At 27.7% G+C, this 26,331-nt stretch overlaps 4 protein-coding genes across 5 annotated transcripts; 1 reads left to right on the top strand and 3 right to left on the bottom strand.

Annotated features, from left to right (window-relative positions):
- Positions 1 to 630: 630 nt before the first annotated feature.
- On the bottom strand, positions 631 to 12,868 carry LOC134834080 (proton channel OtopLc). 2 transcript variants are annotated; one of them, XM_063848615.1, is made up of 10 exons: positions 12,726 to 12,868; positions 11,875 to 12,029; positions 10,751 to 10,890; positions 9,043 to 9,227; positions 8,844 to 8,977; positions 7,218 to 7,320; positions 5,976 to 7,011; positions 2,643 to 3,170; positions 1,176 to 1,275; positions 631 to 1,012 (listed from the first exon to the last, which is right to left on the bottom strand). In XM_063848615.1, the coding sequence occupies exons 2-10, from the start codon at positions 11,998 to 12,000 to the stop codon at positions 872 to 874; spliced, it is 2,493 nt and encodes an 830-aa protein (XP_063704685.1). In that variant the 5' UTR covers positions 12,001 to 12,029; positions 12,726 to 12,868; the 3' UTR covers positions 631 to 871. The 2 variants fall into 2 exon arrangements, with proteins under 2 accessions (XP_063704685.1, XP_063704686.1); XM_063848616.1 differs by lacking the exons at positions 10,751 to 10,890; positions 11,875 to 12,029; positions 12,726 to 12,868 and adding an exon at positions 9,393 to 9,809.
- A 2,205-nt stretch (positions 12,869 to 15,073) lies between these two features.
- LOC134835541 (proton channel OtopLc) lies at positions 15,074 to 19,227 on the bottom strand. Its single transcript, XM_063850421.1, has 7 exons — positions 19,004 to 19,227; positions 18,429 to 18,563; positions 17,739 to 17,966; positions 17,561 to 17,678; positions 17,404 to 17,503; positions 17,146 to 17,343; positions 15,074 to 16,667 (listed from the first exon to the last, which is right to left on the bottom strand). Exons 1-7 carry the CDS (start codon positions 19,225 to 19,227, stop codon positions 15,358 to 15,360), a joined length of 2,313 nt encoding a protein of 770 aa, XP_063706491.1. The 3' UTR covers positions 15,074 to 15,357.
- Positions 19,228 to 20,774: 1,547 nt separating this feature from the next.
- Positions 20,775 to 22,379, bottom strand: LOC134834322 (glutamyl-tRNA(Gln) amidotransferase subunit B, mitochondrial). Its single transcript, XM_063848945.1, has one exon. It carries the CDS (start codon positions 22,329 to 22,331, stop codon positions 20,802 to 20,804), a length of 1,530 nt encoding a protein of 509 aa, XP_063705015.1. The 5' UTR covers positions 22,332 to 22,379; the 3' UTR covers positions 20,775 to 20,801.
- A 915-nt stretch (positions 22,380 to 23,294) lies between these two features.
- On the top strand, positions 23,295 to 25,695 carry LOC134834631 (vesicle-associated membrane protein 7). The gene is made up of 5 exons (XM_063849367.1): positions 23,295 to 23,412; positions 24,365 to 24,569; positions 24,929 to 25,044; positions 25,106 to 25,248; positions 25,314 to 25,695. The coding sequence occupies exons 2-5, from the start codon at positions 24,366 to 24,368 to the stop codon at positions 25,511 to 25,513; spliced, it is 663 nt and encodes a 220-aa protein (XP_063705437.1). The 5' UTR covers positions 23,295 to 23,412; position 24,365; the 3' UTR covers positions 25,514 to 25,695.
- Positions 25,696 to 26,331: the final 636 nt, after the last annotated feature.

The following is a 26,331-nucleotide window of genomic DNA, read 5'->3' as shown; positions in this document are numbered from 1 at the left end:
TTATTAATAATTTAAGTTTAATACTTTTTTGATATTTTTATCCAAAATTTTAAAATTTAATTTAATTACAAATCTTAATATTAATATTTTTTTGTAACAGACATCAAAAATCATCACAAATAAAAGAGTAAAAATTTAATTTTATGATATCGTTAATAATAATGTTTTATATTATTATTATTTTTTTTTTATAAAAACGAAATTCTACGTATTACCTTTTTTTGTATGAAATCCGTATGAAAAATGCCACAATTCGTGGTCCGTTGTTTAAGTTATTATTGTTTGTATCCAAAAAACGGTGGCATCAAAGTTGTTCTTTATTATTATTTTTTTATATTTCTAAGAAATTTGTTTTTTTTTTGTTGTAAAAAAGTTTTTCACTACCTTACCTATAGAAGGTTTCCAAAATTTGACATTTATTTTAAATATTTATCATTTTTTCGTGAGAGTGAGTGTGTTTGTCTGTTAATGTTTTTTTTTATTATTAATATTTTACTTTGTTTACGTTAAATAGTACACTTAAAACATTATTTATGACTCAATTGGATATTTTTTGTTATGTTGATAAGTACTACAATGAGAAAAACACACATTTTTTTTTATTTCCATTAATCTTGAGTATATTAGCCGTCATTATAGCGGGAAGAAAATTGCTTTGGAGGATTTTTTTTTCGCTATTTTGGATTTTTTTTAAATTTTATTTTTTTATGGTCGTTTTACTGATAAAAATATTACTTATTAAAACATCTCTATATAAGGTTACTTTTTACTTTTTGGAATTGGCATTACTTTTTGGTTATTCGTTTATTAATATTAATTTTTTATGTTGATTTTTTTTTGTTGTATAGGAAATTATCTCATGTTTCTCAATTTACTCTAATCTGGCTTTGTATGTGGTTTTCCATACCTCGGCTAGAGTAACGGCGCTATGGAAACGATGAAAAATGCATAATGGAAGTGTTACACGTTGAATCAGACACCAGCAAATGTATCCATAAAAATCAAGTTGGACCTGTTATGTGTAATTAAAAAATATTTACAAGTAAGTAAAAATTGTTATAATTATCCGATACGAAATGTAAACAAACAAAAAATTGTAACATTGTCATTTTTTTAATTGATTGGCGTTTTCATGTAATAATTAAAAATTATCGAGACGAGAGGCGGATACTTACAGGGTTGGCAAACACCTTTTGCAGCTCCAATGTGTAAATGACGAACATTGAAATGTTGCAGATCAACAAGAATGTTACGATTTGTCTGCCCGGTTTGGATCTGTAAATGAAAAATGTTTGAAATGAGCGAATTTTTGCAAAGTTTTGACTTGAAGGGGAGGTTCTTTAGCCATAATCGAGGTAATTTTCCATAATTGGCTTGTAATATGTGACAAAAATGTCTTGTAGATGTAGTCGCCATGTTTAGTTTTTGGTTTAGAAACTTGAATTTTGCTTCATTTGAAATATTTTGAGAAAATCATGATCAAAATTTTTAATTAGCAAGCCGGAAAATTAGTTTTTTATTATGAAATTAAGAAGTCTTTTTCCTTAATTTTGAAAATTTTTATATTTTTTGTTTGAAAAAAATTTTTATTTAAAGAAAATTGGAATAATTTGATAAAAAATTTAATAAAAATATTTTTTTAATGAATAAAATAAAAATTAATAAATTAAATAAATTTAATTTTAATTAAAATAATAAATTAAAATAATTTAAAATTAAATTGAATTTAATTCAAATTTGTTGAAAAAAAAAATTAAAATAATTTAAAATCAGTTTATTTTAATTAAAATTTTTTGAAAAAAAAATTAAAAATTTTAATTTTTTTTAAAATAAAATTTTATCAAAAATTTAAAAAAAAATTAAAATAATTATTAAAATTTAAAAAAAAATGTTTTTATCTTAATTAAAAATTTATCAAAAATTTTTAAATTAAATAAAATAATTAAATAATTTTAAAATAAATTTAAAATTTAATAAAATATTTAAAAATTTTAATTAAAATTAAAAAAAAAATAATAATTTTAATTAATTTAAAATGAAAAATTTTTGAAAAAAAATTTTTTATAATTATAAATTTTTAAAAAATTAAAAAAAAAAAAAATGAGTAATTTTTTCATAAAATCACTTAAAAGATTAATTTATCAACATTGTTGGTGTTAATATGAATTAATTATTTTTTTATCTTATCACTTTTTTCCTACTTGTTGATCATTTTCTATTTTTATCATTAACATCAATGTTAATTTAATTTTATGTGTAAGTAGGCAAATCGGTATGACATGAAAAAATCTCTGTATAATTACTTAATTATACAAATCGCGTCAAACCCCCGGAGGATTAGCTCTTCATGAAAAAAACCTAAATATTTCTTTTTTTGCAGTGTCTCAAAATGGAAATTTGCTTTTTATGAGCATATGCAGGACAGACACTTAAATATCCGCAATATTTCCACATTTCAGCAAAAAAAAGTTTCTTCTCCTTTTTTGACGACAAGCAATGCGCCAATAAAATAACGAACACGTACGTGACGAAATGATAGGCAAGAGGAAATGTTATAAAAAAAAACGACAAAGTAGCGCGATTGAAATTCAATTCTGAGTCTTTGTGCCTTTTTCGAAGTTAAAATTTTGCGAAATAATTACCTGTCATGTTCCGGCAAGTGCACACGTCGTCGCGAAACGTCCGAAATGAAAAGCAGCTGCAACACAACTTGCAAAACGCTCGTGCCATGCGTGACCAAAACCAGCAAATTCGGTTCGCTTTCCATCACATTCAGAGCGCCCGCGATGATACTGAAGGAGGCATAGACGAAAAGTCCGAATGCCGAGATACGGAGCAGGATGTCGTTCAAGTTGCTTTGATCTTCGATGCGGAATTTGAGCAAGGAGACGCGGCAAAAGCCGATGAGAATTGCCAGGATCGTGAGAATGAGCAATGCGGTGTGCGAGACGTCAGCTAAACGAATTGCCAAAACGGACAATTGGGGATGACGAACGAGAACGAAGTACAGGATCAAGCAGATGAGCGAGCCAACGAGCAATAAAAGTCCGAAGAAGAGTCCTTTGGAGGCGCCAACGCAGTCGACACGAGTTTGAGATTGAGCAAGAGCAACGGCACGACGACTGAGCATTACTTCCAAACGACGTTCGAGGTCTTCGCCGGTTGTCGATCTGTGAAAATAAAAAAAAAATTGTGAGTAAATAAATCGATTTGAGTTAATTTTCTTTTTAAAAAATTTTTATTTTAAAATTCATTTTTTATTTAAAATGATTGAATTATTTATGTCAAAGGAATTTTTTTTTTTCAGTTTCAATTTTTTGGCAGTTTTGAGTTATAAAATGATTAAAAATGATAAATTAGAGCCCTCTGACAAATTTCAATCCATTTGGAGCAAAATTTGACAAAAATAGCTTTGACACAGTTTTTTTGCTCTTGATTTAGTTTTTAAAACAAAACTATGTCAAATGAAAATTTTTTTTCAGTTTCAATTTTTTGGCAGTTTTGAGTTATAAAATGATTAAAAATGATAAATTAGAGCCCTTTGACAAATTTCAATCCATTTGGAGCAAAATTTGACAAAAATTGCTTTGACACAGTTTTTGACACAGTTTTTTTGCTCTTGATTTAGTTTTTAAAACAAAACTATGTCAAAGAAAAAATTTTTTTTCAGTTTCAATTTTTTGGCAGTTTTGAGTTATAAAATGATTAAAAATGATAAATTAGAGCCCTCTGACAAATTTCAATCCATTTGGAGCAAAATTTGACAAAAATTGCTTTGACACAGTTTTTGACACAGTTTTTTTGCTCTTGATTTAGTTTTTAAGACAAAACTATGTCAAAGAAAAAATTTTTTTTCAGTTTCAATTTTTTGGCAGTTTTGAGTTATAAAATGATTAAAAATGATAAATTAGAGCCCTCTGACAAATTTCAATCCATTTGGAGCAAAATTTGACAAAAATTGCTTTGACACAGTTTTTGACACAGTTTTTTTGCTCTTGATTTAGTTTTTAAAACAAAACTATGTCAAAGAAAAAATTTTTTTTCAGTTTCAATTTTTTGGCAGTTTTGAGTTATAAAATGATTAAAAATGATAAATTAGAGCCCTCTGACAAATTTCAATCCATTTGGAGCAAGATTTGACAAAAATTGCTTTGACACAGTTTTTGACACAGTTTTTTTGCTCTTGATTTAGTTTTTAAAACAAAACTATGTCAAAGAAAAAATTTTTTTTCAGTTTTGAGTTATAAAATGATTAAAAATGATAAATTAGAGCCTTCTGACAAATTTTTATCCATTTGGAGCAAGATTTGACAAAAATTGCTTTGAATTTTTATCTTCGACAAAACTATGGCAGTTTTGAGTTATAAAATGATTAAAAATGATAAATTAGAGCCCTCTGACAAATTTCAATCCATTTGGAGCAAGATTTGACAAAAATTGCTTTGACACAGTTTTTGACACAGTTTTTTGCTCTTGATTTAGTTTTTTTTCAAAAGTTATAAAATGATTAAAAATGATAAATTAGATGACAAATTTCAATCCATTTGGAGCAAAATTTGACAAAAATAGCTTTGACACAGTTTTTGACACAGTTTTTTTGCTCTTGATTTAGTTTTTAAAACAAAACTATGTCAAAGAAAAATTTTTTTTCAGTTTCAATTTTTTGGCAGTTTTGAGTTATAAAATGATTAAAAATGATAAATTAGAGCCCTCTGACAAATTTCAATCCATTTGGAGCAAGATTTGACAAAAGTTGCTTTGACACAGTTTTTTTGAGCAAGTTTCAATTTTTTGGCAGTTTTGAGTTATAAAATGATTAAAAATTTGATCCATTTGGAGCAAGATTTGACAAAAATAGCTTTGACACAGTTTTTGACACAGTTTTTTTGCTCTTGATTTAGTTTTTAAAACAAAACTATGTCAAAGAAAAAATTTTTTTTTCAGTTTCAATTTTTTGGCAGTTTTGAGTTATAAAATGATTAAAAATGATAAATTAGAGCCCTCTGGAGCAAAATTTGACAAAAATTGCTTTGACACAGTTTTTGACACAGTTTTTTTGCTCTTGATTTAGTTTTTAAAACAAAACTATGTCAAAGAAAAAATTTTTTTTCAGTTTCAATTTTTTGGCAGTTTTGAGTTATAAAATGATTAAAAATGATAAATTAGAGCCCTCTGACAAATTTCAATCCATTTGGAGCAAAATTTGACAAAAATTGCTTTGACACAGTTTTTGACACAGTTTTTTTGCTCTTGATTTAGTTTTTAAAACAAAACTATGTCAAAGAAAAATTTTTTTTTCAGTTTCAATTTTTTGGCAGTTTTGAGTTATAAAATGATTAAAAATGATAAATTAGAGCCCTCTGACAAATTTCAATCCATTTGGAGCAAGATTTGACAAAAATTGCTTTGACACAGTTTTTGACACAGTTTTTTTGCTCTTGATTTAGTTTTTAAAACAAAACTATGTCAAAGAAAAAATTTTTTTTCAGTTTCAATTTTTTGGCAGTTTTGAGTTATAAAATGATTAAAAATGATAAATTAGAGCCCTCTGACAAATTTCAATCCATTTGGAGCAAGATTTGACAAAAATTGCTTTGACACAGTTTTTGACACAGTTTTTTTGCTCTTGATTTAGTTTTTAAAACAAAACTATGTCAAAGAAAAAATTTTTTTTCAGTTTCAATTTTTTGGCAGTTTTGAGTTATAAAATGATTAAAAATGATAAATTAGAGCCCTCTGACAAATTTCAATCCATTTGGAGCAAGATTTGACAAAAATAGCTTTGACACAGTTTTTGACACAGTTTTTTTGCTCTTGATTTAGTTTTCAAAACAAAACTATGTCAAAGGAAAAAATTTTTTTCAGTTTCAATTTTTTGGCAGTTTTGAGTTATAAAATGATTAAAAATGATAAATTAAAGCCTATAATTTTATTATATCAAGAAAAAAAAAATTAATTGAAAATTTTCAACTCACTTTTGATATCTTCCAATATGTTTCCACATGACATAGAGAACGACGGCGCCAATCAAGGAATATTCAATGATGAACGGATACAAATATGGCGACGAATCCTTCACAATTGTTCCCATAATGTTAATTTTTCCGCAGTGAGTTCCATTCGGATGACTCGAGGGCAACGCAAACAACGGCTCGGGGAAAAGTGCATCCAAACTCTCAAAAGTCGAATCCAAATTACTTGTCGCATTCTTACGATAATTCAAATAATTTTCGCCATCATCGATCATTTCGCGGAAAAATTCAGTAGAAGTCGCTGCTGTCGTCTTCAAAGTCGATGCGATCGTCGAAGCAATGGTCGTCGCTTCAGTTGTTGCCTCCGTAGTAGTTGTCGTAGTTGTTGTCGATGGAGTCGTCGAGGGCGTCGTGAGGAATTCAAAAACATTCTTGATCGCTGCTCGGGTTGTCGTACTTGGAACAGTTGTTGTCGTCGTCTTCATCGTAGTTGTTGTTGTTGTTGGATTTGTGAAAAATTCCCGAGTTGTAGTCTCAACAGCACCAACTGTCGTCTGTACAATCTTCTGCAAGAGGTTACTTTCGCCTACATCTTGGAAATTGAAGCTTTGTTGCGATTGAACGGGCTCCCATTCCATGTCCGGAGCGACTGTGCGTTGTTCTTCGCCCAAAATAAGTCCCTCGTTTTGCTTGATATTTTGTCGCAAATGCTCCAAAAAGACATTATCTTCGGGATTCGTGCGATTATGATAGTAATTCGTGATTTCCTTGAGCGTTTCCATGACCAAAGTACGGATCCAGACACAAAGATTCGTGGCAACGACATGCATCAATCCGAAACGAGCAACGACCTTGAAACGATGGATGTTCAAAATGACCCGAGAGTTCATGAAGATGAAATACATTTGCAAGAACGTGAAAATCATTTGCAATAACGGATTTACGCCTTTCAGGATTTGATGACAAGGCGACGTCAAGGGCGTTTCGAAAAATGTTCCGATTTCCAAACCTGTCCAAATCATCGTTCCAACGCCAAATGCTAAAATAAAATAATTTTTTTAAATTTTTTTTTTAAATAATTTTTTTTTTAATTTTTTTTTTAAAATAATTTTTTAAAATTTTTTTTTTAAATTTTTTTTTAAATTTTTTTTTCAAAATTTTTTTTTTAAATTTTTTTTTTTTTAATTTTCAAAAAAAAATTTTTTTTTTTTTTTTTTTTTTTTAAATTTCAGAAAAAATTCTTACCAATCGCTCCAATTCGCAAAAAGAAACTTCCGTGCGCATCTTGAGTAGTTTTCCGTTGTCTCGATGGCGAAACGACAGCTGCTTCAACATCAGCGGTGTCTTCCTGCAACGATCCAATAAATCACAAAGTCAGTCAAACACATTTCCAATGCACGTAACAAGCAACAAAGTTGTTAAAAAATAATAAACTAAACAAATAAATGTCAAATAAATTACTACAAGTGAATGGGATCGTTAGTATAATTAGTAAGAAAACTCGTTTTATCTCTCATAACTTCAACTATGTTGGTTAGTAAGTAGATGTTTGTTAGTTATTACCGCATTTAATGAGTCAAGAGACATTTATTATCTCACCTCATGCAGCAGTTCCGACTGCTCACGTACTAAGTCTCTTTTCTTTTTTGGATACACCTCCTTTTAGTATTTTTTTAATGATTTTTTTTAATACAATGACAACAACAACGAAAGAATAGAACCAACAGAATCACATAAAAATAGCAAAAAAAATGGGTTAAAATGAAAATTAGATGAAAAAAATTAAAATTAGAATTTATAAAAAAATTGAAGCAATTAAGAAGCTTTTCATGATCTTTTTTTTTTTGTTAAAGATGAAATTTTAAATTTTTATGAAAATTTTTTTTTGATAAAAAATTTTAATTAAAGTTTTAAAAAATCGAAAATTAAAAAAAAAAATTTATTAAAATATTTTAATTAATTAATATTAAAAAAAAATTAAATTAGAATAAAAAAAATATTAATATAAAAATTGAAATATTAAAAAATTTCAAATTAAAATAATAATTAATCACAAAGTAAATTTTAAATTTACTTTTTAATTATATTATTCAATTCAAATAATTTTAAAAATAAAAATTTAAAAAAAAAATTTTTTTTTTAATATTCTTCATTAAATAATTTTTTTCCAAATTTATTTTTTATAAAAATAAAAAAAATTAAAAAATTTTTTTGAACCTTTAATAAAGTTAATTTGACAAACTTAACATTTTTCAAGCATAATTTTTTTTTAAATATTTTTTTTTAATTTTTTTAAATTAAATATTTTTTAAATTTTTTTAATAAACTATTTTAATAAACTTATTTTGAACAGTTTAAATTTTTCTCCTTAAATGTTTGAATGTTAATCTTGAAATATTTTTTTTTATTTTTTTTTTTAGAAAATTTATTTTTTAGAAAAACGAAAAAAAATTTTAAAAAAGTTATTTAACCTAATTTAGTTCAAAATCTGACAAATTTAAAATTTTTTAAGCAAAAAATATTTCTCAAATTTTTTTCTCAAAAAATTTTTGTAACATTTTTTTTTAAAATTAAAAAAGAAAATTTTTAAATAATTTTAAAATATTTTTTTAAAAAATAAAAAAATTAATTTAGTACAACATTTAGACAACTTTTCATGTTTTAAATTTTGCTCAAAATTTTTTCTCAATTTTTTTTTAATTTTTAAAAGATTTTTTAAATTTCATGAGAACGTTATGAGATGATTTGCATGAAAGAAGCATCAAAATTAAATTTTAAATAATTTTTAATGAAAATGAAAAATAGAAACACTTTTTGTCTTCCCAAAATAAATTTTAAAGATTAATCCTCGATGAAAAAATTTTTCCTTACCTGATACGGACTCGCTTTTCCCTTTCCATCTTTTCCTGCCTTTCCTTCTTCATCTCCCTTCTTTGACTTTTGCTTCTTTGGTTTCTTTTCTTTCGGTTTCTTTGGAGCACTTCCGCCGCTGCAACATGCACTTTCTACTCAAAAACGACAAAAATTCCTCAAAAATTCATCTTAACAAAGAAAAATCACAAAAATTTACCTTGCAGGAGGAAACAGAAGACGTACAACAAGAAGAGTATACTCGCACCGTACAAATACGTGAAGAACCCTTCGTAATAAATTTCGGGTATTCGATGTGTCGTAACGTCGCTGATGACATAGGAAACGCAAACAACAACTAAAATCATCGCGTATACCAAACTGGTGACAATGAAAAGAGAAGTTCTGGAAAAAAAGGGTAATGGAATTTTTTAGCATTTCAATAAATTCTAATTATTATTTAGACAATTGTGCGCAAGGTCGCAGATTTTTTCACGTCTCAGATGATTTTTTTTCTTTTTTTTTCAGGTTTTCATGAGGAAAAATTCAAAATTTTTAGAAAAAAATTACTTTTGCGAGGGATTCGGCATGACATTCTTGAGCTCCATCTCCTTGTTGGCTGCATTGTTCTTCTCAATGCTGTCGCCAGAGCTGGTATGTGCCTTCGAAACGGGTAATGTTGCCATATTATCACCACTTTCCACGGCGGAGACCGATTTTGGTTCTCCAACCATAGTCTGGTGAAAGTTGAATGTTATTTGATTTATTTTTTCAGATGAAATGCTTGTGCGTGACCGATTTCTGTGCGTTTTGGATTGCTTTTGTGGTTCCTGACTCCAAATTAAGCGATGCAAAAATGCATCAACTGTGACTTTTCGGGGGTTTTTGTATAAAAATCACTCAAAAATGAGGTAAATGTTTCTTTTTTGTCACTTTTTTAATTTTTTTCTTTTAGATATTTACTATTTTTGAACAATGGAGGTGCATTCTCTTCTCCGTTTTGTCCTTAATGAAGATTGTGATGCTGCGCAGTGCGATTTTTCACTGCTTTTTGACAGCAGCGCGCGTATAATAGCAAAGGGTAGTGTTTTTTATGGGGTGGGGTCCCGTGTTTTTGTATCAAACAACCCGGCGCGTATAACACTTTTCGTCGAGATTTTCCTCTTTAATGATGATATTTACGTCGACACGACACAGATTCCTCCAATTAATTGCTTTAATATTTTTTTCATTGAAAAAATTCGTTCACTTCAATAAAATTCGTCGTTGTTTATTTTTACTTTGGCTTCGTTTACGTTGAAAAATGGTTTGTTTATTGCTTAGCAGCGAAAATTTTACACCGCTTACTATGTTAAAATAATTTTTTTTCAAAAAATTTTGCACTTTCAGACGGAACGTTTAATTGAGACTAACTTGCGCTACAAGTCTCTCCCTCGCATATCCTGTTTTTCCTTCACGTAGCATCATCGTTCATACAACCTACCTCTACAACTGCATATAGGTACTCTTGATCACGCTGAATAATTTTTAAAGAGAGTCCGTGCATGCAATTTTTTCATTGTACAGCAAAAAAAAATTCAAAAGTCAATAAATGGGTGCATTTTCAACACAAACTCCCATTATTTGCGATTATTCTATTTTATTTTGATTTTTTGCAACCCTCAATGAAAAAACCAGCACGTGCATAAGGGTGTCGTTTCTGTACGAAAAAAAGTCAACGAACGACAGGACAACATGTTGTTGCTTAGGAAAAGTTTGCCAAAAATATTTTTTAAAAAATTTCCAGGGTGAGCGTTGACAAAATGTTAGCTCATTAATATCTCGTTATTTTTATTTTAGGAGATGCGGTCCTTTTTTTACAATCAATTAATTATTTAGGTTTTTGTGGCTCATTGAACTGAAATTAATGTTGGAAAAAATTTACTTACTTTGCATTTTTCGGTTTTCTCGGATCAATTTCGATAATCTCGTCGTTACTTAAACTAAAGTCCTCGCCAAGATCCGGAGGCACCAAAGGTGTACGTTGGTGCGCGGGACTGATGTGTGATCCGTATGCTTCAGAACTCATCTGAAAAAGTAAAATTTTATTTTTTAGAAATTTAAAATTTAATTTAAAAAAAAAAAATTTTTTTAATTTATTATTTTTTTCAAAAATTTTAAATTTTTTATTTTAAAAAAAATTAATTTTTAAATTTAATTAATTTTAATTTAAAAATATTTTTTAATTTAATTTAATTTAATTTTTTTATTTTATTTATTATAAATTTAATTATTTTAATTTTTATTTTTTTTTTCTTTTATTTTATTCATTAAAAATATTTATTTTTTTAATTATTTTTTTTAATTTTAGAATTACTTGTTTTTTTTTTTTGAATTTTTTATTTTAATTATTTTTTTTTATTTCATTTTTTAATTTTATTAAAAATTTTAAAATAATTTTTTTTAATTTGAATTGTTTTCAATTTGTTTTAATTTAAATATATTTTTTTATTAATTTATTTTCTATTTCAGAAAAATTTTCAAATTATTTTAATTTTATTTTTTTTTATAATTTTTAAAAATATTACTTTTTTAAAATTTTATTATTTCAAAATTAATTTAAAATTATTTTAATTTTGATTTTTAAAAATTTTTATTTTTTTTTTAAATTTTTTGCTAAATTTTTAATTCTAAAAATTCAATTATTTCTAATTAATTCAAACCAAGCAAAAAACATTTTCACTTAAAAAATTCAACCAAAAATTTCCTTGAGGTATAAACAAAAATTTTTTATCTCTTAAGCGCCAGATTTACGTTTCGTGATAGAAAACAGAAGTTTTTTTTTCAACACCCGTTCAAATAAAGTCCAGATTTAATTCTGTATCATCTGCTCTCATCACTTTCTACATCAAAAAATTGCGTGTCAAACCACCTGTTTAATTTTACTTTTTTTTCATATATGTCACGAACACAATTTTAATGTATGTCACTTAATAATTATTTTTTTATCTAGAAGCTTCCTTTTAAGTGCTACTTCCTTTTTTTATCATCACACGAAAACAAAAATACTTACTTGATTGCTTTCTGGTCTACTTTCTGGCAATAAGTTAGCTTGCTCTAAAGTGTCTAATGTTACAGTTTCTTGTCTCGTGTTTAAAAATCTACCCTTCATCTCGCTTATGTATGGGCAACGTTGCATCACTCGTTTACAATCAATAATGGATCATCCTAAAAAAAATTGAAAAATTTCGCATTGAACTTCAATTAAAGGACAACTTAATTAATTTTTGGAATTCCAATTGCCATAAAAAGCGAAACACAACATGGAAAAGCAGGTTAGTAAAAATTAGAAAAAAAAACTAGATTTCTCTGAAAATATCCGATTTAGTAATCTCGCATGATTATTTTCAAGGTTTTCAATCTCCGTAGCGCATTTAGACAAAAAGATATAAATAAATGCTAATAAAAATAATGATTAGCACATGTTTGCAATATGAAGATTTTTCTCTAAATAAATATATCGCGATGTTTGAGGGTCATTTTGAACATCATCATCGCTTTCAAACACATTTCGCTTGATTTGATAAAGACAAAAAAAACCACAGCACTATTTTTTTACCGATCCAGTCGCTTTCAACTTGTAAGACTTCGTCGGTTGCAATGAACTTTTCGAAATTTTTTCACAAGAAATTAACAGCAACTCGCGAAGGTATTTTTTAGCTTCTTATTTAGGGACACGACGATTAATTTCAACACTTGAAATGGGGTCAAAATTGATTTTTAGATCAATGCAGACAACTATCGTACACTTGCTGCTTGCTGCCAAAGCCAAACACGGACAAGCATTCAAAAGAAAATTCTTCAATAGTGCATGCTACTCTACTACAAGACAAACAAGTTTTGTTGTTTATTTACGTTGCTTACATTATTATCACTTTGTAATGTTTTCCACTCAGCACCATTTCCCCCGAATATAAATTATGTATTGTTAATAATTGATTTTTTATACAAATTTGGTCCCTTTAGTATAATTTGGTTAATTCACAAAATTTAATTTTAAAGTTAGACACTTGTTAAAAATTTCCAATAAATCACAAACTGTTGAATTTGACGAATTTCCCTCAGCAAGCTTCTTAAATGCGCATAAATTCACTGCACAATATTTATTTTCTTTTATAAAATGGACGCAATTAAATATTTTTTGATAGAATTTATTTAAATTTATTATTTTCCAGTTAAGACTACTACGGTTGTATATCAGTCGAGTTTGAAAGTCGGATGTTTAAGAACTACTTTTCAGTGATAATTTAGAAATAGTATTTAGCGTTCAGTCTTTGTTTTATTATTAAATTATTGTTCTTTTTCTAAATGTGTAAACAATCTAGTTCACAACACTCGAGAAGTTGTACTACACAGACCTACGCAGTTGATGTTAAATAACACTGCTTGAGCGGAGAAAAACGCAAGAATGGAAGAGAACGATAAATTCGAGAGAGAGAGAAGCGACGCCGTACACAAAACGAAAGAGCGTAAAATATCGAATTTTTGCTTTGAATAAAAGAAGAGGGAGAATTTCATTCATATAGCGATGGCTATGCGATGGAGACAACATTGGTTTTGCATCAACTATGGAAATGCCGGCGAATGATGGATATGGAATTGAATATGGGTGAGTATAAAAGTTAATTTATTTTTTTTAATTATTAAGTTTTTTACAAAATTCAAAATTCAGTACAAACGATGAAATTTTATGTTTTAAAAAATCCATAAGGTAGCTTTTTTAACTTCATTTTTATTATCTTTTTTTTTAACTTTTATATCAAGTCTTCTTTTTTAGGTATCTGACAAGGAAGCATCTAAGCTTATACAACAAAATATTTTACTTCAGCTGTGATGATGAAGAAATCTCACAGGCATACCTTTATACCATTTTGATGCCGATACTTTGAGACAAGTTATGAGAGAAGAAAATCAGGGAGAACTCGAATGATATCTTAAAATCGTCAAGAACAATAAAAAAACTTCATATATTTTGCCTAAGTGTTTAAGGCCTCATCTAAGGACTGCTTCGATATTGAAGATTATCAAACCTTTGAAGAGAAAACGTGAAAAAATGAGAGAAGCTCTGATTTTGATGGATTTCGCAAACTTTCAAAGTTATTTAGAATTATGCTATACTCCGCCATTCTCGAAACAAATAGAGGTTTTGTGAAAAGTATTTTAACAACCTTCCAATTTCAGTTTTAAGATATATGATACCTACAATTCCAAACTTAAATAAGCAAATAATTAACCAAGCTTCGACAAATGAATGATATCAAACACAAAAAGCAAAATAGGACTTCTTAATAAGTTCTTTTCTTTTAAAAGACTACGTCATATTATAGAAGAGAAGCTCTAATGCTAATGGATTTCGCAAACTTTTAAAAGTTATTTAGAATTATGCTATACTATGCCATTCTCTGTAAATGAAGAGTTAACCAAAGCCTACAGAATCAAAGATATCAAGTACAAAAACCTAATTAACTTTGCTTATTAACTTAAGGGAGCTTATTATATTTGCTGAAGACAATTAAAGAGTAAAAGCAAAAATCACATAAAAAATCTTAATATTTTTCAACCATGTCAATAATAAGTTAAATGATCCTTTTATACTGAAAACCGTTTCAATCTCTTAAAAAAATTAGTTTTTGAAATAATTTAGAATTTTTAAATAATTCCTTCTACATACCAAATTACAATTCGCCCCATATTGCTAATTCAACTTAATTCTCTTTCATGTTTATTTATTCAAGCAGTCTTTTATTTAATGCGTGTACTTATGATATTATGTCCCGTAGAATTCTGCGTTGTGCATATCATGTAGGGATAATATTTTGTTAATAGAATATATTCGTCATCATCGTCGTCGTCGTTCACACAGAGAGTTCGTTCGGCGGTCGGTGGCAAAGACTTATAATTAAAATATGATGCAATGCAATGTTTGGATTATGTTGTCGGCTAAGGAAAACATCGATATTCCTAATGGTTTCTATATTTTTATTGGTATCCAAATAAATAGTAGTAGTACAGTTACATTCATTTTATCGTATTCTTATTATTTAATTCTTGTGTATGATGTGTGTAGATTATAAGAATTGAGTTGTATAAATATTTTAGTAAAAAAGGTTGGAATACTTTTGTATATGTAAATATTTTTTTTTATCAAAAAGTGTAAAAAATTTTTATTGCAAATTTTAGAAAAATTTTTTTTGGCATGATTTGATATATAAAAGGAGTCTCGGAGTATATGCAGTCTTATATGATATTTTTTTTACGTTAATTCTTGAGGTAAAATTTTTTTTTGAATATTATAATTTTTTTATACATAGAAAAATTTAAATTACTTCGACTACTAAAGTTACGTTAGTTTTGTACTTTGACTCAAAAATAGATAAAAATGAAAAATTTAACAAATGCAAAAAATTATAAACAAATCTCTATAGTTTAACCATCGATTAATATATTTTGGGATTACAGATCACAGGATGAAACTTAATTCGAAAACTTAAATGTCTTACATGTACGTTGGCTTAATCTTGTACGCTCGCTTCCAAATTTCGCACAAGCAAACGGTCGAATGGAAGCGATAGAATATTGCTAATGGCATTGCGACATGCGTTAAAATGCTCCAAGCCCACAATCCGTAAAAATTCAGTTGGATCGGGTGACTTTCGGCGCGTGTCTTTTCGAGAGTATTTATAGCCCACATTGCTAAATTTGAAACGAGTAAAAATGTGACAATTTCTCGCCCGGGTTTTTTCCTTATATGTTCGGGGGTTCGAGCGCTTCGACGTCCCGCATTGAGAATAAACATCGTTTGACATCCAGTCTCGATTAAACTGACTAATGCGGTGATTAAAACGAGAATTGTTTCCTTTTTCAACGTAAAATGACCCGAAATGATGGTAAATGTGCTATAGAGGAAAGATCCGCTTTGGGCGCCCACGAGCAAGATATCGTCAAGAGTGAAATTTCGGGAAAAATCGTATTCTAAATGACGAATTTGCCACATTCCAACGATAGTTGCGAGGGTTGTGAGCACATAAAGGACTAATTCACAAATATTGACTTCTGTGACAGCTAATGAGACAAAATCTGGTCTCGAAATCAGTACAAAAAAGAGAATTAATGAGATAATCGTCATCACAAGCATCAGAATCCCTAAAAATAATCCTTTATGAGCTCGAGCGCAATCCACAGAGTAATGATGAGGCGATCTCTTGCTCTGCATCAAACTTTCAATCTTCACTCGAGGCGCGGGAATTGGTCGACAAACATTTCGCCACATGACATAAAGTATCGCAGCACAAATTAACGAATATTCGATCGTACACGGGAACAAAAAGGGCGACGCATCTTGTACCAAAGTCCCAATAATATTCGTTCGACGACACTCGAAAATGTTATGAGGTCCCTTCAAACCTCGCGGAAACCGCAAATGAGCTGCTGTTGCGCCATGCAAAATTGGCACCATGATGCCTTTGTTGCCAAGTCGATGCGAAATCCGCAACGTTTGATTCTCCGGATTGTAAAACGTCAAAATCGTGTGTTTGGTTTCTTGCACCAAAACACTGAACCAAACACTGAGATTCGTCCCGATCATGTGTTGCAAGCCAAAACGGGCGATCACACGATATCCGCGGTAGCAGTAAACGTTGATTTGCTCATTGTTCAAGAAGATGAAATACATTTGGATGAAGATAAACAACATTCGGGTGAGCGGCGTGACAGCTACCAAGATGTTGGAACACTTGCTCGTACGTTCAAGTTCGAAATATTGACCGAATTCTAAGCCGCTGTAAATCATGCTGCCAATGCCAAATGCTGAAAAGACAGAAAAAGGTAATTAATTTAAATTATTTTTGAATTTTTTATTAATTTTTTTTAATTTAATTTTTTTTAATTTAATTTTTTTAATTAATTTTTGTTTATAAATTTATTTATTTTATTTTTTTTTTTGAAAAATTAAAATAAAAAAAAATCATTAAATTTAAATTTTTTTTTCTTAAAAATTTTATAAAATTTAAAAAATTACTGATATTTTGATGGATTTCAAGCTTGAAAATTGAAAAATAAAAAATACGTAAAAAATACGGAATTTTCATTTTGAGAGCCCATTTGATAATTTTTAAGCTTGAAATTGATCAAAAATCATACAAAAGTGCTTTGGATGCCTTTTTGATGGGTCTTAAGCTTGAAAATTGAAAAATAAAAAATACGTAAAAAATACGTAATTTTCATTTTGAGAGCCCATTTGATAATTTTTAAGCTTGAAATTGATCAAAAATAATGAAAAACTCACCAACAGCTCCCATTCTCAAGTAAAAACTGCCATAATGTTGCGTCCTAAGCGAAGCTGCAATTATCGAAGGTCTTCGTGCCATCATCTGAATTCGCGGCGGAATTGGCGTGTCACTTTCGTGATCGGATTCTTCTCCGCTATCGGAGGACTTGTTCACTTTGGCGGGCTTCGGTTTCTTCGGCTTCGGACTATTCATGGCTAAAATCGTAAAAAAAGGTAATTTTTATTATTTTTTTTAAATAAAAACCAACAAATTACCTGATGATGCAATAACTTTTGATCCTCCTCCCCACATCAACGAGAGATACATAAAAAACAGAAACATCATGCTTCCAATGTACAAATACAAGTAATAAACCTGTGAACGTCAAATTATTAATTAAAGTCATAAAAAATTGGCAAAAAAAAAATTTACTTCATAAAATGACGGCGGAATGTACGTAGAAATGACCTCGGCAACGGGAAAAGTGAATCCAAGCACGACCAGGAGTTTGCCGTACAACGCGCTGATAGTTGTTGCCAACGCAGATCCACTAAAAAAGACAAATTTCATAAAAAAAAGTTCACAAACGATCAATTTTGGAGACACTCACGCACTAATTTGCTGTTTTTCGCTGTCATCGCTTTTTGTTTCGGGCAAAAGTCGAGTTGGGCGCTTCGATGGCGACAAAATCGAGGGATGAAGTTGCGTGAAAGCTACGATGCTGTTGTTCTGCGTGCCGGAAATCATCGTATTTGACGTGCCGGATGGTAGATGGAAGGGAGGCGGAGGCGAATCTTCTTCTTTGGATGAGGATTCGATATCGTCTGTGGCTAAATTTCTGTAAAAAAATAATTTTTTAGCATTGAAATTGAAGTTTTATGAGTTTGATAGAGAGAATTTTTTTTTTAAACGAAAATTTAAGAATTTTTGTATTTTTTTTTAAATTAAAAAAATTTTTTAAATCAAAAATTAAATTAAATTAAAAATAATTTTTTTTAAATTTGTTTTTTAATTTTTTTGAATTCTTCATGAATTTATTTGACATAAAATTAATTAATAAAATATTAAAAAAATATTTTTTTTTATTTTAATTTAATTCAATTTTTTTTTAAATATTTCATTAAATAAAATTATGTCAAAAAAATTCACAAAAAATTCTAAAAAATTTAAAAATTTTTTTTTTAATATTTAAAAACAAATTACAAAAATTCTTAAATTAAAAAAATTTAAAAATTTTTCAAATTTAAAAAAAAAATTTTTTTTTTTTGATGAAAAATATTGCTCAAGGCGAAAAACTTACACTTTCGTATCACATATCGTCACATGAAGGTTCGACGTGTTCGAGCGACGTTCAGGACTCAACGATTCTACAGTTGCAAGAGGGTCTTTGGATGATGGCGATGGCACTGTTCGCTTCAAATCTTCCATAATCATGCTGCGGATGAAAAAAAAATGAATTTTAGAGAAGGAAGTTTTGAGAGTTTCGGTCTCTGACGGAGAACTAAATCAAAATTTCAACTGTTTCAATCAAAAATCCTCTAAAAGTGGATAGTAGGATGACCTTTTGCGTCACACGTCATTTGGGTAAGTTCCATAAATGTCGAAAAATTGGTCAAACCTAACATTATGAACAATTTTTATTACAGTTTATTCTATTATCATCATATTATATCACCCTAACGTCTCTCATTTTTATCATTGCTCGTCGTCCGTACCGCCGTAACATTGTTTCAACGTCTGCCTGCCTACTTATGTCACATTCAATCTACTTCTGTGCACGGAATTTATGAATTTTAATAATGTTTCGACACTTGATACACTTCCTTTTTGTCGCAAGCACACAAATTGACGCAAAGAAAGAGAAGCCATGCAAACCTTTCTTCCAAATCCGATGGCACGGGAGGCAAAGTTGGCGCTGCTTCGCTCGTCGACTCATCCAACTTGACTTCTTCCTCGACTTTTGGCTCCAATTTCTTCTTCGTGTCTTCAATCTCGATATCCGAGTCGATTCCCTGCGCAAATTCAATGTAATAACTATCGCGAGACCCGCTGGATCCGCGTCGCAATCGCAACGACAAATCCGGAGAACTGTCTTCCATCTGCAAACAAAACAAAGATAACAATAAAAGAAATGCGTATAATTTTTCCCAAACACACAAAAAAGATGAAAAGGGGGAATTACCGTGACTCAGTTCTGTAAGACGCAAAATTATTTTCGGGACTTTTATGACATTTCCAGCGCAAACTTTTGACTTTTTGCACTTTTTATGGTTGTCGGAGCACTAAATTAGCGATTTTAATTCAAGTGAATTGCGGTTTCATACAGAAGTTAAAAGCACTACACAAATATAGAAAATAAAAAATAATTCTTTTTTTCCTGTATGTGGCTTGTTCGTGGTGTCTATCACAGAAAACTAAACAACAAAAAATTTCTTGTATGTTGGTATGTTGTTTAGAATCGTGAGAGACAGCATGAAAAGAGAAGAAAAGTTTCGTTTCTCTCTCAATGTTTGGCTTGAATGAAATTTTTGTTCGAAGTTTGATGCAAGTTTTGAAGCAGGTTGTGAGAGCGAGTGTTGAATGTTGAAGAAAAATATTGTTGAATGAAATAAAGGGGGAAATGGAATTTATTGTAGAGTTCGTGTGAATTTTTACTTCTTTTTTTTTTGAGTTATGTTAAAATTATTCAATTAATTCAAAATAATTAAATTAATTTATTTTTTTAAATAAATATTTAATTTGAAATTTTAAAATAATTTTTTTTAATATCTTAAAATATTTTAAATTATTTAAATATTTTTATTTTTAAAGAAATGAATTAATAAAAATTAACTTTTTAAATATTTATTTTAAATTATTTTAATTAATTTAATTTTATTTTTTAATTTAATTTTTTTTAATTTTATTTTAAATTAATTTTTTATATTTTTATTTTTTTTAAATTTTTTAACATATTAAAATGAAGATTTTTGCGAATTTTTTAATAAGAAAAATATTTAATTTTTTTAAATAAATATTTAAGAATTTCCGTGAATATATTTTAACATAAAAAAATTAATTTAAATATGTAGAAAATTTAAAATTAAATTAAATTAAGTAAAAAAGTAATTAAATTATTTTTTTTTATTTTTTTAAAATGAACATTTTAAAATTTCTGTTAATTAAATCAACATAAAAAAAAAAATAATTAAAGAATTTTAAAAACAAATTTGTCAAAAATTAAATAAATTATTTTTTTTAATTTAAATTATTTTTTAACTTTTCTTTTTTTTGAAAATCAGAATTTTTATCAAAAAATTATTTAATTTTTTTTTTTTGATTTCTATTTTATATTTTTTTAAATTTTCGTGAGTTTATTTCAATAAAATAAAAATTAAAAAAAATAATTTAATTAAATTTGGAAAATTAAAAACAAAATATTTATTTTAATTTTTTTTTAATTTTTAAAAAATAAAAATTAAGGAATTTCCGTTAATAAAAATTAATTTAATTAATTAAAATTATTTTGAATTAATTAAAAATAAAAATAATTAAAATTAATTAATTAAAAAATCATTTTTCCAAATTAAATTAAAATTAATAAAAAAAAATTATTTATTTATTTTTTAATAATTTTTTTTCTATTTTTATTTAAATTTTTTTCCTATTTAATTTTTTTTATAATTAAAAAATTTCAATCTTTTTTCAACAAAGATTTCAAAATATCCGTAGCTTTTGCCATATTAAGTCTTCCGTTCATTTCTTTCGCAACTATTCCAACTAACCCATAAAACATCTTTTCCTTCCCTTTTTTGTAATCTTTCACGAGTTTCGGATTTTTTTCAACTACTTCACGACAAACTTTTTCAATGACTTTTTCATCCAAAATTTGCTTCCAATCATTTTTATCGACAACATTCTCCGCTGTTTCCATTTCTCCAGCCTCATCTAAGGCTTCCAGCACTTTTTGCGTGAAATTTTGATTAATAACATTTTGTTCTAACAAATCGACGACTTGCCCAATTTGCGAACTTGTTAAATTCAAATCTTCCATTTCGCACTTTTTCAGGTTGCAAATTGTTCGAACGGTATTTGCGAGAACATTTGAGACTAAAAGAGCATTTCTTCGGGGATTTTCACGGAGAATTGATTCGAAAGCGGATAAGGAGCTTGGATCATCCACGAGTTGTAAAGCGGTGAGAGGAGGTAATTTATGTTCCGTGACGAGACGTTCTCGGGCTTGACTGGGCAATTCAGGGATGGTTTTGGCGACTTTTGCAATGGAAACGACATCTTTTTCGTCTTTTTCTTCGGTTGTGAGATGAACTGGAAGCAAATTTGGTTCAGGCATGAAACGATAGTCGAGAACGACTTCTTTGTCTCGCATCGGGATCGTGCGATTTTTGACGGCGTCCCATGTTCGTGTCTCGTTAATGACTTTTCCGCCGCTTTTTAGGACCTCAATTTGACGTTTTATCTCGTAATTCACCGCATGATGGATGCCCGAGATGGATCCGATGTTTTTGACTTCCGAACGCGTTCCCAAAGGTTCGCCTTTGCGATGAACCGAGACATTGGCATCGACTCTCAAAGCGCCCTCCTCCATTTTGCACGAACAAACTTTGATTGTCGTCAACAAAAGAATCAATTCTTTCACCAAAGCGGCAGCTTCTTCGCCATTCTCCAAATCCGGACAGAAAACAAACTCAACTAATGGCGCTCCAGCTCGATTCAAGTCAATCAAAACTTTATTCTCGACATCGTCATGCAACGACTTCCCGCTGTCCTGTTCGAGTTGAATTTGATGCAGTGCCGCGCGTTTTTTGACGACTTCCTTTCGATTCACCATCGGAAATTCAATGTAACCTTTGCGGGCGATTGGATTGTGTTGCTGCGTGATTTGGTAGCCAGCCGGCAAATCAGCGTAAAAATAATGTTTTCGATCGAACGTCGATTTGTTGTTGATGACGCAATTCATGACGAGTCCAATTTTCACGGCAGCTTCGACGCAAAAGCGATTGAGGACGGGCAACGTTCCCGGAATTGCGGCATCAAAGTCGTCGACGCAACTGTTGACGGGCGCATTGAATTTGTTCGGAGCTGCGGAGAAAAGTTTCGATTTACTCGCAAGTTGTGCATGAACTTCGAGACCAACGACGCCTTTGTAATCGTGTGCGGCAAGGGATTTTTTTAAGGAACTTGTCGAAAAGAGTCTTTTGTACATTTTAACTTAAAAATTAATTTTTCATTTGAGTTTTTTGGATTTTTTTGAACGAACATATGGCAATCAAAACAAAAATTTGTAGCTCCCATTCTTTGAATTTGTTTCATTTTCAAGTCAGTTTTAAGGAAATGTTCAAATATTTCTTAACGAAAAAAAATTATAATTTTTTAAATGTTTTGTCAAGAATATTTATTATTTTTTTAAATTCAATTTTAATTTTTTTTTTAATTAGTTTTATTCTTAATTTTATTTAAATTTAATTTTATTAAAATTTTCATTAATTTAATTTTCAAAAATTTTTAAAAATTGATGAATTTATATTTTAAATAATTATTTTTATTGAATTTAATAATTATGATTAAATTTTTTATTTTGATTAAAATAAAAATTAATTATTTATTTTTTTTTTAATTTAATTTTAAAATATAATTTAATTTAATTTTAATTTTTTGAAAATCTTATTTATTTATTTTATTAATTAATTTTAATGTTTTATACCGAATTTATTCTATTAAAGCTTTTAATTATTTTTACTGAATTTCATGAAAATATTTTAATTTAATTTCATATTTTTTTTTTTATAAATTTTGTCAAAATATTTATTATGTTTTTTTTTATTTATTTAATTTTATTTATTTTTAATAATTATTTAATTAATATTTTAAATATTTTTTTTATTAAATATAATAATTTTCTAATTTTTATTTTACTTTTTCAATTTAATTAAAATAAAAATTAATTTAATTTTTAAAAAATTTAAATTTAAAAATTTAATTTTAAAATAGAATTTAATTTAAGTTTAATTATTTTTATTAATTAATTTAATTTTTTAAAAAAATTTATTTAAATAAATTCTTAAAATATTTTGACAAAATTTTTAAAAATTTTTAAATTTTATAAAAATTTTGAAAAAAAAATATTTTTCGTGAATTTTCGTTATTTAATTCCTGTTCGTTCCCTTGACAGAATGCATTAAACGTCATAACATTGAAACAGTGAAAAAGAAACTCTCAAAAAAATATTGAATTCACAACAAAAAGTCTTTCATCGCGAATATTTGTCTCAAATATCTACATGTAATGTAAGTCAAAGTCCCATATTTTCCGAATTTCATCGAGAACGAAAGCCACGAAAGCCTAAAAACTCCGAAATATGTCAACAAAAAGTTTCTTTGTGGTCGTATTCGTTCATTGTGTTGTCCCGTATTGCAATGTAACAATTAATTATCAATGTTCTAATCGTCGTGCAATGGAATTAGAGGCATCGAATTTCACAAATATCGAAAATTCCAAGAGAAATCGCACGAGGCAGCCATTAAAAGCTTAAGTTTCAGTGTTCTGCGAAGAATTTTGTCGGATGACTCGACGATAAATATCAATGGAAGTCGTAATTTGAGTGATACGGGTCATGAAAAGTCAGAAACGAGTTGTTTTTGTATGAATTGAGTCTTTCTCGGGGCGTTTTAAGAACAAAAATGATGAAAAATTGAAGTTTTGTGAAGAAATTCATCAACAAATATTGGAGTTGGAAGGTTCAATGACTTATAAATGTCATTTTAAGCATTAAACGGGACAATTTTGGATCAACTTTCTACAATTTTGACCTTGTAATGTCAGTCAAAGAAGTTTTTTCAAAAATCGGAAGTATATTTTAATTAATTTTGATGGATTTTGTAATGTTTTTAGTTCAAATTTTAAATTAAAGTTAAATTTTGATCAAAATTAATTATTCTAAAGAAGAGTTCTGAATAATTTTGTCAACAAAATGTTTACTAAAGGTGCAACGACATCAAATTTGATAAGAATTTACTGAAATTCTCGAATAAAAAGTAAACAAAAATTAATTTGATGACGATTTTATATTAAAAATTTACAAATTCTCTCCGTATTTCGTTCAATATTTGAATAAAATGACGAAATTTCTTATCTCGTACCTCGTTCTTGACAATCTAGACTCTTGAATAAACATGAGTCATCATCTTTTTAATCAAAAATACATTAATTAACTCTTTTTTTTACTTTTTTTCGTTTCAGCATGCCTATCCTCTACTCCGTAATCTCACGACAGACAACAATTCTGGCAAAATACGCGGAATGCGTTGGAAATTTCGCTGAAGTCACTGAACAGGTCATCGCCAAAATTCAATTGGAAAATCACAAACTCACATATTCACATGGCAATTACTTGATACATTACATTTGTGAAGACAGAATTATTTATATGGCAATTACGGATGATGTGAGTGATTTTTTTTGTTCTATTATCGTCAATTTTTTATTAAAATTTTATGAATCTTTTATTAAAATTTTTTATTAAATTTTTTTTTTAATTTTTTATTCAAATTTTTTCATTTTTTATCATTTTTTTAAATTTTTTTTTTTATTTTTTTATTAATTTTTTTTAAATTTTTTATTATTTTTTTTTAAATTTTTTTATTAATTTTTTTTTTTTTAATTTTTTATATATTTTTTTTTTCATTAATTTTTTTTTATTTTTTTTAATATTTTTTTTTAAATTTTTTATTAAATTTTTTTTTTATTTTTTTTTTAATTTTTTATATTTTTAAATTTTTTATAATTTTTTTTTTTTAATTTTAGGAATTTGATCGTTCACGAGCATTTTTGTTCTTATCCGACATCAAAAGACGCTTTTTGGCGGAATATGGATTGACAGTTGCTACTGCTATCATGTACGGAATGAACGCCGAGTTCAGGTAAACATTCAAAAAATCTCAAAATATTTCGAAATTTTAATTTTTTTTCATTTCCGGGTAGTCGCGTTTTGGCATCCGAGATGAAACGATACTCCGAGGCGAAAGATATCGACGCTTTGTCAAAAGTTCACGGTCAAATCGACGAATTGAAAGACATTATGGTGAAAAATATTGAGTCTGTGACATCACGAGGGGAGCATTTAGGTAAAATTTCATCTTTTAATTCAATTTTTTTTACAAAATTTAAATAAAAAAAAAAATTTTTTTAGAACTCCTCGTTAATAAAACAGACCAATTGCGAAGTAACGCGGTGTCATTCCGAACAACATCTCGAACCCTTGCGCGAACAATGTTTTGGCGCAACGTAAAAATGTATTTCATCATGGCATGCATTCTAATTTTAGTGATTTACATTATTGTTTCGTTCTCCTGCGGAGGGTTACTGTGGCCTAATTGCGTTCACAAGTAAGAAATTCGAGTAAAAAGAAAATGTTTCAAAGATCAAAAGTGAATTATTATTAAAAAATACAAAAAAAAGTGTAAACCAATTATCTGTAATATTTCCATTCTTTAAAAAAAAACACATTCATTTTTTTTTTCTTATAATTTTTTTTTTATTATCATGTATGAATAAATGATATATATTCTCAATTTTTGTCTTTTTTTCAAAAAAAAAAAAAAAAAAAAAAATACAACTCGTTGCTGTAATTTATTTATCGATTTTCGTCATGATTTATTATATTTTAATTAAAAAAAAAATTAAATGTCTTGTAGATAAAAGTTACAATTTTTGTAGGGCAAGGTTTTCTTAAAATGTCATGCGGAGAAAGTTTTAATAAGAAAAACATATTTTCAATGAAACATGTTAATTTGTTAACTTACTGAAATTCATTAAAAAAATTACTTTTTAATAAAATTTATTAAAATTAAAATTAATTTTTTTTTCAATTTTTTAAAATATATTTTAAAAATTTAATTTTTTTTACTATTATTTTTTTTAAATTTAAAAAAAATAATTTTTCAATTATTATAAATTTTTAAAATTACTTAAAATTTTTTTCATAAATATCTTTTAATTTTACTTTTAATTTTTATTCATTAGAAAATGCGTTATAGGCCTCATAACGGTTTTTAGTTTTTATGAGAAAAAGCGTTATAGGCCTCATAACGCTTTTTAGTTTTCAATCGAAAAAACGTTATGAAGCAAATTTTATCAAAAATTATTTAAGAAAGAACTTCCAACTATAAAATTTATCAAATTAAGGTTGAAAAATTATTTTTTCTGGA

This window comes from Culicoides brevitarsis, chromosome 3 (assembly GCF_036172545.1).
Source record: "Culicoides brevitarsis isolate CSIRO-B50_1 chromosome 3, AGI_CSIRO_Cbre_v1, whole genome shotgun sequence".
Taxonomy (NCBI): Eukaryota; Metazoa; Arthropoda; class Insecta; order Diptera; family Ceratopogonidae; genus Culicoides; species Culicoides brevitarsis.
Note: the sequence above shows the minus strand (reverse complement) of the source record. Positions and strands in the feature narration are given on the sequence as shown.

Excerpts from the sequence above, each read along its gene's own strand:
- LOC134834080 (XM_063848615.1), bottom strand. The coding sequence starts at position 12,000 with ATGCAACGTTGCCCATACATAAGCGAGATGAAGGGTAGATTTTTAAAC. Across the intron at positions 7,012-7,217 it reads TTTGCGAATTGGAGCGATTG|CATTTGGCGTTGGAACGATG; the intron begins GTAAGAATTTTT and ends ATTTTATTTTAG. Across the intron at positions 1,013-1,175 it reads AAAAGGTGTTTGCCAACCCT|GTCCAACTTGATTTTTATGG; the intron begins GTAAGTATCCGC and ends TACACATAACAG.
- LOC134835541 (XM_063850421.1), bottom strand. The coding sequence starts at position 19,227 with ATGGAAGACAGTTCTCCGGATTTGTCGTTGCGATTGCGACGCGGATCC. Across the intron at positions 17,967-18,428 it reads ACGATATGTGATACGAAAGT|AAATTTAGCCACAGACGATA; the intron begins GTAAGTTTTTCG and ends ATTTTTTTACAG. Across the intron at positions 16,668-17,145 it reads CTTGAGAATGGGAGCTGTTG|CATTTGGCATTGGCAGCATG; the intron begins GTGAGTTTTTCA and ends CTGTCTTTTCAG.
- LOC134834322 (XM_063848945.1), bottom strand. The coding sequence starts at position 22,331 with ATGTACAAAAGACTCTTTTCGACAAGTTCCTTAAAAAAATCCCTTGCC.
- LOC134834631 (XM_063849367.1), top strand. The coding sequence starts at position 24,366 with ATGCCTATCCTCTACTCCGTAATCTCACGACAGACAACAATTCTGGCA. Across the intron at positions 24,570-24,928 it reads ATATGGCAATTACGGATGAT|GAATTTGATCGTTCACGAGC; the intron begins GTGAGTGATTTT and ends TTTTAATTTTAG. Across the intron at positions 25,045-25,105 it reads GGAATGAACGCCGAGTTCAG|TCGCGTTTTGGCATCCGAGA; the intron begins GTAAACATTCAA and ends ATTTCCGGGTAG.